Source organism: Melozone crissalis, unplaced genomic scaffold, assembly GCF_028551555.1.
Source record: "Melozone crissalis strain CALT ecotype California unplaced genomic scaffold, PUWL_Pcris_2 ptg000295l_1, whole genome shotgun sequence".
In the NCBI taxonomy this organism is placed as follows: domain Eukaryota; kingdom Metazoa; phylum Chordata; class Aves; order Passeriformes; family Passerellidae; genus Melozone; species Melozone crissalis.
The window spans coordinates 51,486-67,690 of record NW_026536047.1 but is presented as its reverse complement, the minus strand read 5'-3'; the positions used below and the strand labels follow the sequence as shown (position 1 = coordinate 67,690).

Here is a 16,205-nt window from a genome sequence, read left to right as displayed (position 1 = left end):
CTCACGCTCAGTGCATTCGCCCCTCCACGCTGGGGCACACACAGGGACAGCAGAGCCACCCCACAGCCACGGGGTAACCTGAGGGATTCTCCGCTTCTCCTCAGCTCTGGGGCCTCCACAAGGACGTGGAAGTCCTGGAGCAAATCCAGAGGAGGGCTGGAACGCCTCTGGAGCCAGGCTGGGAGAGCTGGGATTGTCCAGCCTGGAGAAGAGAAGGCTCTGGGACACCTTCAAGCCCCTTCCAGTACCTAAAAGGGCTCCAGGAGAGTCGGACAAGGGCCTGGAGTGCCAGGACACGGGAATGGCTTAGAACCAAATTAGATTCACATTATATTAAATTTAACAAAAAAATCCTTCAAAATGAGCTAACACTGGCAGAAAGGCTGCCCCGATAGTCTGCCCCATCCTGGCAAAGACTCAAGGTCAGGCTGGATGGGGCTTGGAGCAGCCTCATGGGAAGGAAGACATCCCTGGTCCTGGCAGGGGGCTGGGCTGGGTGACCCCTGCATTGTCCCTTTCCCCAGGCAACCCCAGTGTCCATTGTGCAAATCAATCATCCCCCCCCGTCCCCTCCAAGCGCAGTTTTAAACTGGCTCCTAAGAACAAGCAGAACCATGTAAACAAAAACAAAAACAAAAAAACCCAACAAAATCTAAAAATTTAGGTCACAAAAGCAGCCCAAGATCCCAGCTGAGCTCGCAGAACCACCAAGCATGCAGAACGAAGCTTACTTAGAGATGTTCTAGAAGCAGAAGCCATTTCATGATGCCAGGAATCCTTTGAAGATCAAGGATGATCCAGTTCAGAAGCATAGGGATGCCAAAAACCCTTCTCTGCACAGATCCCAAAGAAATCTGGGTAGTACCAATGCTTCCAAGAGAGAAGGCCCAAGGCAGATTGAAGTTAGTTGAACCTCTTGGTGTTGACCCAGTGAAATCAAGAAACCAGCTTGGATTCCACGAGGAAGAACCAACATCGAACCTGTAACTCCAGCAGAGGGGAGCCTGGGGCTTGTGCTTCTCGTGAGGATCAGCTCCTCCTGGCCCAGCTGAACTCATGATGGCTTCAAGAGCAGAGGAGCACAGGCCAGCTATAAACAGCTACAATTCACCGTTCTGGGTATTTCACAGCTGCAGAGCTGCTCCTTCAGCTCGTTTCGTACTGAAAGCCTCGCTCCTGGACCAGGCTCTTACAGATGTCCTCTGCCACCCCACCGAGCTTGAGGCGCTCCAGGGTGTCCAGCAGGGTGTTCACAGAGGCCTTGGAGCCCACCCTGTTGTGCCACCTGCACATCATGTTGTAGAAATCATCCGTGGACTGACCCGTGGGGATGTCAATGTCCTCCAGGTTCAGGTTGAGGCCGAATCTCCTCCAGTAGTCTCTGGGCACTTTATCCGCAAAGGTGTAAAAGGTGTTCTTCAGCGCTGGAGGGGAAAGGGACTGCTCAGAGCAGGGGCAGCAGGGACAGCAGTCCCAGCCCCAGCACATCCCCTGGGCCCCAGCACTCACCTTTAATGGGTTCAGTCCCTGGTGGAGGAAGCAGAGTCCTCCAGGGCCTCTCACTCTTACTTGGCAGCATCTCCTGCAATGACAATGTCACTCCTGGAATGACAATGCCACTCCTGCAATGACAGTGTCCTACAGCACCCACCAAGCCGCAGCAGCAATTGGAGACCCTCTCCCTCTGTCCCAGGGCTGTTGGGGCAGGAGATCAGCACCCAGCCCAAGGAGATCCCTGTCTGATCACACCCACCCCCAGGACATCCCTGTCTGATCACACCCACCCCCAGGACATCGACGTTTCCTCTCTGCAATGGCCCCCGAGATGGGGACACCAGAGCTGTGTTTGCTCAGCGTTAAATCTTCCGACGACTCTCTCGACTCCCACAAGCAGATTTTGCCATGCTGACCCCACAAAGAGACCCTTCACCATCTCCCTGAGCAGCCCAGCCCTGGAAGCCCCCCAGGATGATCAGATCCTGGCCTGGCACACCGGGCAGGAGCGCCACTCACGTACCTGTCTCTCTGCTGCCCTCTCATGCAGCTGCCTCTCTGTGCGCTCGTTGGGGATGTTGTCCTCTCTCCCGCTGTTCTCTCTCTTGCACCACGGCAGCTTCTGAAACTGGAGTTCAGTGGCAAGGGAGAAACACAAACTGTGGTGGTTTGGGAAGGCAGGAGCCTGCCATGGATCCAAGGCCATGGATCCTGAGCTTGGAGGAGCTCTGGGCGAGCACAGCCCAGCCCTACCCTGGGATCTCCACTGTGGATCCTGGATGTGCCAGCACTGCCACCAGGACAGTGTTAATGGCACTGAGGAGGGGGCTGGAAACACCCAGCGTACCACCAGAGACCTCCTCTGCTTGGCCCAGCTCTACCAGAACCCTGCAGGGATGAAACTCATCCTCTGCTCCTCCAGCCTTCCAGAAACTGCTGGGTGAGACTCATCCTCCTGCTCCTCTGGCCTTCCCAGGAACTGATGGGTATGACTCATCATCTCCCTGCTCCTCCAGCCTTCCAGAAACTTCTGGGTGAGACTCATCCCCTGCTCCTCCAGCCTTAACAGAAACTGCTGGCTAAGACTCATCATCATCCCCCTGCTCCTCCAGCCCTCCCAGGAACTTCTGGATGAAACTCATCTCCCTGCTCCTCCAGCCTTGCCAGGAGCTGCTGAATGAGCCTCATTCCCCTGCTCCTCTGGCCTTCCCAGCTGCATAACTCTCATTCCCCTGCCTCTCCAGCCTTCCCAGGAACTTCTGGATGAAACTCATCCCCAGCTCCTCCAGCCTTCCAGAAACTTCTGGGTAAGACTCATCATCCCCCTGGTCCTCCAGCCCTCCCAGGAACTTCTGGATGAAACTCATCTCCCTGCTCCTCTGGCCTTGCCAGGAGCTGCTGGCCAAGTCGGGAGCAGAGGGAACAGGGGACATTACCCCAGCCCACAACCAGAGCCATTCCTCCCTGCCATCCCAGGAACTCACCACAATTTCAAAGGGCTTCTTGCTTGAGGGGCTCCCATCCCCTGGAAGATGGAAAGAGAGCTGTGATCCCTTTTCCCCTAGGCAGGACCCTCTTCCTACCCTCCCACACCAGGTGGGTGCCCCTGGGGTCTCTCTTCCCACCCTGCCCACACCAGGAGGGTGTTCCCAGGGTTTCTCTTCCCACACCAGGTGGGTGTTCCCAAGATCTCTCTTCCCACACCAGGTGGGTGCTCCCGGGGTCTCTGTTCCCACTCTTCCCACACCAGGTGGGTGTTCCTGGGATCTCTCTTCCTACACCACGTGGATGTTCCCAAGGTCTCCCCACCCAGCCCACCCCAGGTGGGTGTTCCCAGGGTCTCTCTGTCCACCCTGCCCACACCAGGTGGGTGTTCCCAAGATCTCTTTTCCCACACCACGTGGGTGTTCCCAGCGTTTCTTTTCCCACACCAGGTGGGTGTTCCTGGGGTCTCTCTTCCTACACCAGGTGGGTGTTCCCACCCAGCCCACACCAGTGCAGAGCCCCTGGCCAAGGTGGGTGCTCCAGGGGTCCCCTGCACTCACCTGGGGAGCTGCAGTGGTGTTTACAGCAGCAGCAGACAGCAATCCCAATCATCACGATCCCAATCACAGTCACAATCACAATCCCTGCAATGATGCCACCCGTGAGGTCTGAAGCAGACAAAGCAGGGTGTGAGCAGCTGCTCCTGCTTCAGCCTCAGCAGCAGCTCCCACCCCATCCCTCAGCCCTCCCCCAGCACTCCCCACTCACAGGAGGGGAAGGTGGCCGTGTCAGGACCACACTGCAGGTCACTCGTGGGTGTGCAGGGCTTCAGCACCACTTGACCGTCGGGACACCTGGGAGAGGGGACACAGGGAGGGCTCAGCAGCTGTGGCTCAGCAGCACAAACCCCACAGGAGCCACCTGTAGGAGTGTTGGGATGGATGGAGATGAGAGATCTCTGCAGCCAGGGTGTGGAATTTGGGGTTTATTGCAAAGGGCCTGGGTGCAGGGCCCTGCTGGGAGCTGCCAGGCACAGCTCAGGGCAGGCCCCAAACAGGGAGAGAGGGGTAAAGAGAGAAAATGCAAGAGCGTGGTAGAGATGAAAGAGTGAGGAAGAGTAAAGAGGGTAAAGAGAGAGTAAAAGAGGACAAGGTTCCTGTTACAATACTATAAATCCTCTTCTGATCATGGAACTTGGGGTTTATTGCAAAGGGCCTGGGTGCAGGGGCCTGCTGGGAGCTGCCAGGCACAGCTCAGAGCAGGCCTGAGAGAGAGAAAGAGAGGTAAAGAGAGAGGTAAAGAGGATGAGAGAGAAAGGTTCCCATTACAATACAATAAATCTTCTTCTGGTCATAGAATTTGGGGTTTACTGCACAGGACCTGGGTGCAGGGGCCTGCTGGGAGCTGCAGCCACAGCTCAGAGCAGGCCCCAAAGAGGGAGAGAGAGGTAAAGAGAGAGAAGACAAGAGCGTGGTAAAGAGAGAATGAGAGAGTAAAAGAGAGGATCAGAGGGCAAGGTTCCTGTTACAATACAATAAATCTTCTAGGATTGGAATATGGGGTTTATTGCAAAGGGCCAAGTGCAGGGCCCTGCTGGGAGCTGCCACAGCTCAGAGCAGGCCTGAGAGAAGAGAGGGGTAGAGAGGATGAGAGGGTAAGAGAGTAAAAGGGATAAGAGGGCAAAGTTCCCGTTACAATACAATAAATCTTCTTCTGTGTTGAATATTCTGATTCTCACTAACCAATCTAGTACAAGATACAAATCCTACAGCATTTCCATACAGCCTATAAGAATCATGACATTCCCATACTGTGTTACATTTTAAACCCTAAAAACTCCTCTTTGGGCCCCTTCTGCCAAGCTGTAGGGTCTGCTCTGACCCTTGGAGCTGTCTGCAAGCAGAGGGTGTTGTTCCATCAAAAGGGGATCACCTTCAGTGGCCACACCATTGTTTTCCAGTTGTTCAGTAACTGAGGGATCTCAAAGCTTGCTTTCATTTCAATCTCGCTTACAGTTTCTATATTCTCACAATCTTTTGCCAAACAATCATATTTATAAGGCTTTCCTTTTCCATCTTCCCCATCTGACCCACCTGGGCTGGCACTTCTGGCACATCTCGCAGGGGTGCTCCGGGGGGCAGAAGGTGCCGTTCCTGCAGGCACACACCGTGTTCCTCTGGAGCTGGCAGGAACTCAGCTCCACCTGATCTGTGGGACAGAAGGGACACAGCTCCACCTTGGCTCCACCTCAGGCAGGACCAGGTCCCTCCCTGCTGTTAGTGCCAGCTTTTCCTGCCCCACAAGGGAAAAGCAGTGCAGGCATCAAACTCCACCAGCAGCTGCCAGTGCTGCTGGGAGCCTCATCCTCTTGCTCTGCGTGGAGCCTCAGCCCAAGCTTTGCATGAGGGATGTGGCCTTTAACAGATGTGGCAGCCCCAGCCACCCTCTGGGGACACTGCAGGTGACACTGAGCCCTGAGAGAGCTCAGCTGGACCCAGCCCTGCTCCCCCCAGCTCGTACCTTCCCTGCACTTGGAGCACTCCTGGCACGACTGGAAGGTGTTGGGATATTCCATGTATTCCCCGAGTCCACAGGGCTCACACGTGCTGGAGCCTCCCTCCTCCTCACACTCCTTGATAAGGTGGGTGCCTGAAGGGAAAGGGAAACTCTGAACACACAGGGAGCCCCAGGAGAGGCTGAGGGAGCTGGGCAGGGGCTCAGCCTGGAGCAAAGGAGGCTCAGGGGGCCCCTGTGGCTCTGCCCAGCTCCTGCCAGGAGGGCACAGGGACAGGAGCAGAGGGAACGGCCTCAGGCTGGGCCAGGGCAGCTCAGGGTGGGCACAGCAGGAATTTCCCCATGGAAAGGGGGCTCAGGGCAGGCTCAGGGTGGGCACAGCAGGAATTTCCCCATGGAAAGGGGGCTCAGGGCAGGCTCAGGGTGGGCACAGCAGGAATTTCCCCATGGAAAGGGGGCTCAGGGCAGGCTCAGGGTGGGCACAGCAGGAATTTCCCCATGGAAAGGGGGCTCAGGGCAGGCTCAGGGTGGGCACAGCAGGAATTTCCCCATGGAAAGGGGGCTCAGGGCAGGCTCAGGGTGGGCACAGCAGGAATTTCCCCATGGAAAGGGGGCTCAGGGCAGGCTCAGGGTGGGCACAGCAGGAATTTCCCCATGGAAAGGGGGCTCAGGGATTGGAACTGCCCAGGGAGGGTTGGAGTGCCCATCCCTGAGGGGTCCCAGGAAGGGCTGGAGGTGGCACTCAGTGACAAGGTGGGGATCGGGCACAGGTTGGATTTGGTGGCCTTGGAGGGCTTTTCCAACCTGAAGGATTCTGTGTTTCCCCCACCAGCAAAGCTCAGAGGCAAATAAGCCAAGAAAAGGAAAACATTCCCCGAATGAATGCTTAGATCCCTGACAGTGGAGCAGGGCAGAGCTGGAGCTCTGCTGCCCCTCAGGACAGGAACAGGAGCACGGAGAGGCTGCAGAGGTGGGGTCAGTGCTGAGACCATCTCACCTGCAGGGCACTTCTTGCAATTGAAACCATCGCTTTTCCTGTAGTAATCATCTTCCCCTCCCCAGCCTAGATCCAAGCTGTCTCTCTTCCTCAGGGCAACAGCACTGGCTTCCCAAGGGGCTGCCTGCTAAAAAATACAGAAAACCTCGGGTTAAAAACCACTCTAATCCATGGGGCAAGGGGAGAAAGAGCAGGGTGAGAGTTGCTGTGCCCGGTGAAGCAGGAGAGGAGCTTTGAGATGGCTCAGAGCCACCTCAGCCAAAGGCACCCCCCACAAAACAGGGCCAGGTTTTCCTTGGCAAAGCCAAGAAGAGATGTGGAGGTTCGCAGGGGCATTCTGCCTGCCAGGGTATCAGCAGGGCAAAGAGTCGCTAACGACCCCTTTTCTTCCTAATTTCTGAGAACGTCCCTTTTGATTCCCAGTTTCTGAGAATGACCCTTTTCCTTCCCAATTTCTGAAGAACCTTTTCCTTCCCTAGTTTCTGAGAACGACCTCTTTCCTTCCCAATTTCTGAGGACCCTTTTCCTCCTCCAATTCCTGAGAAGGACTCTTTTCCTTCCCAATTTCTGAAGACCCTTTTCCTCCTCCAGTTTCTGAGAACCCTTTTCCTTCCTGTTTCCTGAGGACCCTTTTCCTCCCCCAGTTTCTGAGAATGACCCTTTTCCTTACCAGTTTCTGAGGATCCTTTTCATTCCTGGTTTCTGAAAACAACCTCTTTCCTTCCCAATTTCTGAAGAACCTTTTCCTTCCCTAGTTTCTGAGAACGACCTCTTTCCTTCCCAATTTCTGAGAGGGACCTTTTTCCTCCCCCAATTTCTGAGAACGACCTCTTTCCTTCCCAATTTCTGAAGACCCTTTTCCTTCTCCAGTTTCTGAGAACCCTTTTCCTTCCTGTTTCCTGAGGACCCTTTTTTTCCCCCAATTTCTGAGAATGACCCTTTTCCTTCCCAGTTTCTGAGGATCCTTTTCCTTCCTTGTTTCTGAAAACAACCTGTTTCCTTCCCGATTTCTGAAGACCCTTTTCTCCCCCAGTTTCTGAGGGACCCTTTTCCTCCCCCAATTTCCGAGGGCACCAACAGCCCCAGTGGAAGGGGATGTTTGGGAACAGGAAGGGTTTGTGGCAGGAAACAGCCCCGTGTCAAGGCTGGAAGGCGGCTCCGGTGCCCAGCACAAACCCCTGGGCTGCCACTCTGTTTTCCCTGTTATTCTGCTGAGGATCAGGAAGAAAAGTCACATTTCCCTCGGCTCTCCACACCCTTTTTGTGCTGCCTCAGATCTTTCCACCCTGATGGGGACAATGCTCTGCAGGAATGGCCGTTTGTCCCCTTGGGCTTTGGGGGCTTTTGGGCACCTCAATGTCCCCAATGGGGACAATCCCATCGGCCTCTGGGCCAGCACAGAGCTGCTCCATGGATATCCGTGGATATAAAGCTGGATATCCATGGATATAAAGCTGCCCCAAGCTCACCAGTGTGAAAAATGCATGTACTTTATGACTGGCTTTTCGCAAATATTAAAAAGAATATTATATGTGTTGTGTTAGAAAGTAATGTTGTATTAATTCTCTTAAGTACTGTGTTAAATATAGTTTTAGGTTATAAAAATTGTTAAAATAGAAACGATGCTATGTAGGATCCTTTTTTTAAAGAAAGGACTCGCAGTGAGATAGCAGCCACAGGACACCTGAATCTTTCAGAGAAAAAGAATTTATTGCTCCATTATCAGAAGAAACAAATTCCTTCCCACCTTGAAGGCTCTGTTAGGATTCAGAGGAAGAAGTTGACAATGATAAGACAGAATCCTGTGTTTGAATTTGAATGGAATTTATGCATAATGTATGCAGTGTATGAATATGCAACAGGCTGTTGCTTTTAAGGGTTAATCCTCTGTTAACGTGGTCCTTTTTTGGGCTTGTGCTGCCCAGTAAAAGGTACCCGGACATCCATAACTCTTTGTGTTTGTTGTCTCATATTGCCCTAATTCAAATTGCCCAAATTATTATTACTCCAATTGCATTACTATTTTTATAACCATTTTATTACTATTAAAATTTCAAAATTTTAAAAACAAGTGATTGGCATTTTTCACACCAGGGCGGCAGGACAGACATGTCGCAACCTCACGAGCTGGACGAGACACTTCTCCCCTCCCCTCCCCAACACGGAGGGTGAATTTAAAGCAAATATTTCTGCCGTGAGTCAGAAGCTGCCTAGAACACCGAAACAATGGAGTGTTCCTGCCTCCTCCTCCTCCTGAGCTTCCCGCCACAGGAAAGGCAGAACTGGAAAGGTCACGGGGCTGCGTGATGGTGGCACCACAAACCACCTTACCACCTTACACCAGCCAGGCCCATGCCTTGGGAAGGCTGGACAGAAAAATAAAGCAGGGATTTATAAAAAGAATATCCTCAGTGGATGCACCTTGGGCAGCACAAGAGCCCAGCCAGGGCTGCGCACAAGATGAAGCAAAATGGTCACAAAATGGACGACCCAGCCACGAGGTCTCTCACTTTTATAAGTTTTGGTCCATTAGCTGTCCAATCTTTACATTACAAAGTCCTATCATTTCTGTTTTTCTCTCAGTTCACCATTGTTTATGCTTTTGGGCCTGAAACTTGTATGGGTTGTCTTTGGCTAGACAAGGAGTTGTTTTGTCTAGCTGCTCTGTGGAGAGAGCTCACCACACTTCATATGAAGCTCAGAGCTGCACACCTAGGCAGCACAGTCTGAAAAATGTGAAAGTTAAAACTTAAGGCATCGAGGGCAGCACAGAGTCTGAAAAATGTGAAAGTTAAAACTTAAGGCATCGAGGCCATGGCAAGGACAAACACCCAACACAACCAGGCCACAGAGCCCTGGCCAGGCCAGGAATGGGCCCAGCTCTGGACCCTGACTCAGATGGATCAAATCCATGTTCCTCCAACACCTTCTGGCTCTACTGGATCTGCCTCTGCTCCTCTTTTCTCCAGCTAGGAACGTTTGCAAGTTTGTAAAATTTTTTATCCACTTGAGGAGTTCCAGCCACAACAGCTTCACCCATTCTGGTTTTGGAAATCCTGGGAGTGAAAGGACAATTTATCCCTTCCACGGGGGGAAAAAAAATCCATGTTTCTTCCCCACTTGAACTCTGCCACACTCTGAGGGTGATCACAGCCACACCACAGCGTTTTCTGCAGGTTGGGAGGGCCCCTCAGCCACAGGATTTCATTTCTTTGCTGTGAAAAATGCGTGTTTTATGATCGGCTTTTCGCAAATATTATAATGGATATTATATGTGCTGTGTTAGAAAGTAATGCTGTATTAATTCTCTTAAGCAGTGTGTTAAATATAGTTTTAGGTTATAAAAAATGTTAAAATAGAAACTACACTATGGGATAGTTTTTTAAAAGAAAAAATAGTTCTTTTCAAAAGAAAAGATAGTAGGATACTTTTTTTAAAGAAAGGACCTACAGCAAAATAGCAGCTACAGGACACCTGAATCTTTCAGAGAAAAAGAATTTATTGCCCTCTTATCAGAAGAAAGAAAATTCTTCCCGCCTCGAAGACGCCGAAGACACCGTTAGGATTAAGAGGAAGAAGTTGATGATGACCAGAAAAAATCCTGTGTTTGAATGGAATTTATGCATCTTATGAAGTGTATGAATATTTAACAGGTTATTGTTTTTAAGGGTTCATCCTTTGTTAGGGGGTGTCCTTTTTCGGGCTTGTGCTGCCCAGAAAAATGTACCTCTGTGACTCTTTGGTTTTATTGTCTCATATTGTCCTAATTCAAATTGCCCAAATTATTATTACTCTAATCGTATTACTAATTTTATAACCATTTTATTACTATTAAACTTTTAAAATTTTAAAAACAACTGATCAGCATTTTTCATATTTACAGAGAACACAACACGTGCATGATAAGGTTATCAGCCTGCAGCACCCCGCTGCCATCCCTGACCAAACTATCAGTCCAAATTATTATTACTCTATTCGTATTACTAATTTTATAACCATTTTATTACTATTAAGCTTTTAAAATTTTAAAACAAGTCATTGGTGTTTTTCACATTTACAGAGAACACAACACATGCATGATAAGGTTATCAGCCCGCAGCACCCTGCTGCCATCCCTGACCAAACTATCAGTTGGAGGAGTTTTCACCCACAGTAAACAACTCAAAAAAGCCTGGAGGCAGAAGAATTAGAGGCACAGGAATCCTTTATCAGCTTTTCCTCTTTGGAGGATCAGTTCTGGAGAAAAAGCTCGGGAAAGCATCAAACTTTGAACTTCCCCTGCTTCCATCCCCAATTTGTTTTTCTCCCGAGGTGATCCCTAAAGGAGTTGGACCCTGCAGCCCTGGCCGAACTCTGGAGATGGAAGAGGATGAAAAGGATGAAACACATCCGCAGCCTCTGAGGGCAGCAAGAGAACCGGGATAAATTGCAGCAGGCAACTGAGTCACCTGCTCCAAGGACACAGGGTGGGATTTTCCCCTGGAATTCCCGCAAAGCAAGCAGAATTTGAGCTCCAGCGAGCTCAGAGATCCGTCAAGTGGATGGCCAGTGTCCAGCCATGAGGCAAGAGACAGGACATGATGCAATATCACACCACCAATATGCCATGTGAATCCCCACCGAGCAGCTCCCCATCCCTCTCATCCAAAAAATGGGATTAAAAAAATTTTAAAACCCTGAGGCTCTTACCAGCGTGCCCTTAGGGAATGAGTTTAAGGCTTGACTTTACCAGGCCAGTCTAAATAAATTCTGTAGGGAATGAATTGGATGAGAGGCTCTCTCTGCAAACCAGTTTTGGGCAGCGCTGGTGTCATTCCAGCAGGGGAGCAGCGCCCATGGGCTCCTGCACCGCCGTGGTTTACAGGCCAGCCCTGGGATACAAGTCAGGGCAGGATCTCTAACTCGTGGCAGGATCCTCCTGACTTCAAGCGACAACAGAGTTCAGGTATTCCCCAACTCTACATCATCCAATCCACAGGGAAACATGATATGCCCAGGTGGAATTTTGTGTCCTAAACCCCCGCGCTGAGGGTTTGGACATCGTCTGGGCGAGTTCCATTCCCGCTCCGAGAGCATTCCTCGTGTTAAAACATCCCAAAGGGTGTCACCAGATGCCATCACGGAATGGCAAACACGGCTCGGGAGCGCAGGGAGTGGAAATCCCCTTCGCCGGCCACGGCAATGCGCGTCGGGTCCAGTTTGCCGCCTTTTATCACCGTCACAATCCCCCCGGGGCCATGTGCTCGGAGCCGGGAGGCTGAGATCGCTTTTCCCATCGAGAAAATTCCCCTTCCAGGTTCTGGCATCCGCCCACCCCCCGGCATCCTGCCGGTACCCCGAACCTCGCTGTGCCGTGCCCAGGTGAACCCCCCTGGTCCGCTGGCCCATCCGAACACCACTGGTCCTCCCCTGCCCATCCGAACCCTCCTCATCCTCCCCTGCCCATCCGACCCCCCTGTTCTTCCCCTGCCCATCCGACCCCCCTGGCCCCATGGCCTCCACCCCCCCATCCCCCGGGCCAGCTGAGCCCCACCGCCCCCATTTTCCCCGCCCCCTCCAGGCCAGGTGAGCGGCCCAGCCCCTCCCCTTCGCCCCCCGGAGCAGCTGAGCCCCTCCGTGCCTCAGTTTCCCCCGACTCACACCAGCCCTTCCCCCGCAATCGCAGCAAAGGCGCGGCCCCTCCGCCGCTCTCCGCAGGTAACGCCACCTCCCTCACCTCCATCCAGGGGCTCCCCCCGTTCACACAGCCCCCTCCGCCGGGCTGAGCCCCACCAGGGCAGCCCCCCGAACACCCCGATGCCCCCGTCCCACCCGGACCCCGTCCCGCTCCGAGCCCCTCGACAGCGCGGCAAGTCTGGGCATGTCGCGACAGCACCGCGCAGCCCCGACAGGGCTGCGGACCCCCCCGGCCGCGCTCCCGGAGGGTCCCCACGAGCCCCGTCCCCACTGACCGTGAGCAGCAGCAGCAGCGCGGCCAGGCAGAGCCAGAGCCAGAGCCAGCCCCGGCGGTGCCAGCGCATGGCGAGCGGAGCGCGCTGGATCGCAGGGCGGGCACGGAGCGGGCACAGCCCGGGCAAGGTCCGGACTCGGCTCTGGGCACGACCGTCTCTTCCCAGGACGCCGAACCGAATGAATTAATCCTGCCCAGCGGGAGCTTTTATAGCTGGGCGTGACTTCACTGAGGGGCAAGAAGGGGCTGACCCGGGGCTGTCCCAGCGCGGCTCTGCGAACTCGGCGTGTTCCTTCATTCTCTCCAAAACCGCTTAAACTCCCGTGCGCGGTTTGCTTTGCCAATTCGGAGAAGCCGAATTGGCTTTCGCTGTTCCTCTTCCTTTCAGTTTTAGCCACTCGTTATTTTCGCTCACCGCTCAAGCGACCGAAGAAGTTTCGAAACACCCGAATCACACAGGGAATGATTTCTCCGCGACTTTGCTGCTCCTCTTGCATTTTTTCACGATCACTCACCGGCCTGGAGCGAGCAGAGCCGCGGGGTTTTGTGCTCTGAGAAAAGGGTGCTAAGTGGACAATCCCGTGGGATTCCGGTGAGGTTCAAGGCGCAGAGGAGGCAAAAAAGTCTTGCAAAAAAGCCGCCAGAGCTGGGAAGTTCTCGTAGTTGGTATTGAAGTTCTCGTAGTTGGTATTTTTCCATTGTGTGGCGGGTTTTTTGGGTTTTTTTTTGTTTTTTTTTTTTTTTTTTGGCGGGACAAAACTCCAAGAGAAAGGGAAAAGAACCGTAAAAGTTAAATCTTTGGACTTTCTGCTGTTGCACAAACGGCTCTGGTGCTGCACGCAATCAGGGGAGTGTGTGTGTGAGAAAACATAATTCCAAGAAAGGCGATTTTACTGAGATTCCAAGAAAAGTCTGATTTTACTGAGATGGTGCGAGTGTTGGAATGGAGCATTAGAGAAGCTTTAGGAAAGACAGGAACCAGAGACTTCAGAACCCCTTCCAGTACCCAAAGGGTCTCCAAGAGAGCTTTTCCAACCCAAATCGTTCCAGAATCAGGATTCTGGGGCAGAGAACTCTGTCTTGTTAATGTTTTGCTAGCAGTAAACTGAATCCCTGTGAGTAACCTTCCTGTCACGTCCCCGGTGACTCATCGGAGGGTGTAGAAAAGCAGGTTTAACTTTTCCCTTCAGGCAGGGAAATCTGCAGGACACGGCCTGAAAAATGCACCCAGCACCAAGGCATGAAAAATGCAGCTCAGCAAACAGAGTGCTCAGTGCTTCCATCATGCCAAGGAGCAGCTGAGCACCCCAGGCTGGGAGAAGGGCAGGAAGGCTCCTTGAATTCAGCTGGATGAGGAGGATCACAGCTAACCCGCTCTGGATGTGGATATTTGGGAAGCACCTTCTCCTTGCGGGCTGTGCTCATGGCAGGACAAGCCACGGCCGCCGGGTTGTTTCCTCACACGGGGAATTATTCAGCCTGGCTGTGCCACAATTAATGGAGCAGAAATGGGATTTCGAGGAGGAATAAACTTCCTGCTCGTTTCCTGGGTGGGTGCTTCTATTACAAGCCCCAAAAAGTATGTGTGCCTTTTGTTTAACCAAAACCATGTGTCCTGTGCTCTGGGCACCGCTGACTGCAGCTGAAATCATCGGAGTCCTCAGAGAATGATTCCTTTCTCAGTTAGAGCGGAACTAGAGCGAGGTTTAGGTCTAGGACTACAGCTCAATGCTAATCCATGTGCAAATGGGATGGGGAAAGATCCATCCTCTCTGAAAAATCAACCTGATGCTCTTTAGGGAACTGCTGTGCCTGAATTCAGCCAGGAAAAATCGGGATGTGTTCCACATGGAAGAGAACATGCCAGCTTGCTCCACAGCCATCCCAGCAGGGACAGGCCACCCTCAGCATCCAGAGCCTGGCATCCCATCCTCCTGGGAAGCCACAGGGTTTTATCTTTCTGTCTCAGTCTCCCCGTTTATAACCCATCCCCGAGTTATCTGTGCCGACAAACCACAGGGGGAATATTCGCACAAAGGCAGCTCAGTGGGATTGAAGCTGTGCAGAGAGCTCAGGGTGGTCGCCCTCTCCCAGTCCCCAGCCACCCCCAGGAGTGGGACACTGGGCAGACACCTCATTCCCTCTCCCTGCAGGAATTCCCATCCCACAAAAACCACTGTGGTTTTCATTTCAGGTGGGTTTTGGGCAGGCTCTGGCCACAAGTGAGAAAGGGATGTGTGTTTATCTCGCAGGGCCAGACCTCCAGCCTTTATCACCCCCAGGCTGTTTGTGCCGCAGCTCCCTCTGCACCCAGAGTGCCCCGGAGCCAGGAGGCTGCACCCCAGCACAGCACTGGGGGGAAATTGAGCACGGTGAGAAGAAGAGGGGACCCTCCGGTTTTGGGGTCTTAAATCCTCCCCTGGCTTGCTCAGTTCTGCTGCAAGTGGAGAATAAAATGAGTGTGAGGGTTGGAGCAGGAGCTTGGCTGAACTCCTGCCCTCTGGGTGGGGAGAGAAGGGAGTCAGGAGAGCGAAATTCCCATAGGGAACGAGCAGTAAATGAGCGACTGGGGAATCTGAGCCTTATCAGCTTCAGTTAATGGGTAACTCCTCCTCTGGCTCACCTGACATCCAGACCTCAAAACGTTCCTATCCCCTCTGACTCAGCTTTCCTTTGTTCAACATCCAGCTCTCTCAAAGGCTGGGGCTGTGTGAGGCTCTAATCTCCCCTCCCAGAGCGTCTCTGTCAGGGCTGTGGCCCTCAGCACACCCCAGGGAGCTGCTTGGGTACGTGACCATTCGTGTTTTATTTTTGAACACCACCATCCAACTTTACCTTCAGTTCTGTGCTGCCTCCTGCCTGTTTTGGTGCCTGGCAGGGCTCTGAGGCCGCATGATAATTTTGACCATCCCCCCCCCCTTCCTCCTGACCAACGAATTATTTGGCTCATAAATTCCAAGTTCCTCTTTGAAACAGAAAAAAAAAAAAGCTCTGGCAAGCCGTGAACTTTGTGAACTCATCCCAAATCCCCGTGCTGGATCCCTGCTTCCCCAGGAAGGGCTGAACAATGGAAACCAGGGAAGGAATTCCTCCTTTTGCTCCCCTCAGGGTGCCCCCTCTCCCGAGTCTCTCCTGTCCTGCAGCGGGAGCGGCCGGAGGGGCTGAGGGATCCATCCCCGGGCAGTGCCTGATCCGGAGCGGCCGGGATCAGCTCATGCCTAGGCCCAGCTCATCCTTAGGGCCAGCCATCATTTGGCCCAGCCCATCCCTAGGCCCAGCTCAACCTTGGGCCCAGCTCAACCTTTGGCATAGCTCGTCCTTGGGCCCAGCTCATCCTCTGGTATAGCTCATCCTTTGGCACAGCTCATCCTTTGGCACAGCTCATCCTTTGGTACAGTTCATCCTTTGGCCCAGCTCAACCTTCAGCCCAGCTTGTTCTCTGGCACAGCTCATCCTCTGGCTGTGGATTGACAGCTCAACCTTGGGCCCAGCTTAACCTTGGGCCCAGCTGATCCTTCAGCCCAGCCCATTCTTCGGCCCAGCTCATCCTTCGGCCCAGCTCATCCTTCGGCCCAGCTCATCCTCTGGCCCAGCTCATCCTTAGGCTCAGTTCATCTTTCAGCACAGCTCAACCTTAGGCCTAACTCATCCTTTGGCACAGCTCATCCTTGGGCCCAGCTCAACGTTTTGCCCAGCTCATCCTTAGGCTTAGCTCATCTTTAGGCCCAGCCATCCTTTGGCCCAGCCCATTCTTTGGCCCAACCC

At 53.0% G+C, this 16,205-nt stretch overlaps 1 protein-coding gene across 1 annotated transcript; it reads right to left on the bottom strand.

Annotated features, from left to right (window-relative positions):
* Positions 1–380: 380 nt before the first annotated feature.
* Positions 381–12,352, bottom strand: LOC128949797 (tumor necrosis factor receptor superfamily member 10B-like). Its single transcript, XM_054294657.1, has 10 exons — positions 12,302–12,352; positions 6,491–6,617; positions 5,500–5,628; positions 5,073–5,187; positions 3,748–3,833; positions 3,540–3,647; positions 2,979–3,019; positions 2,018–2,122; positions 1,510–1,582; positions 381–1,424 (listed from the first exon to the last, which is right to left on the bottom strand). The coding sequence occupies exons 1-10, from the start codon at positions 12,350–12,352 to the stop codon at positions 1,147–1,149; spliced, it is 1,113 nt and encodes a 370-aa protein (XP_054150632.1). The 3' UTR covers positions 381–1,146.
* Positions 12,353–16,205: the final 3,853 nt, after the last annotated feature.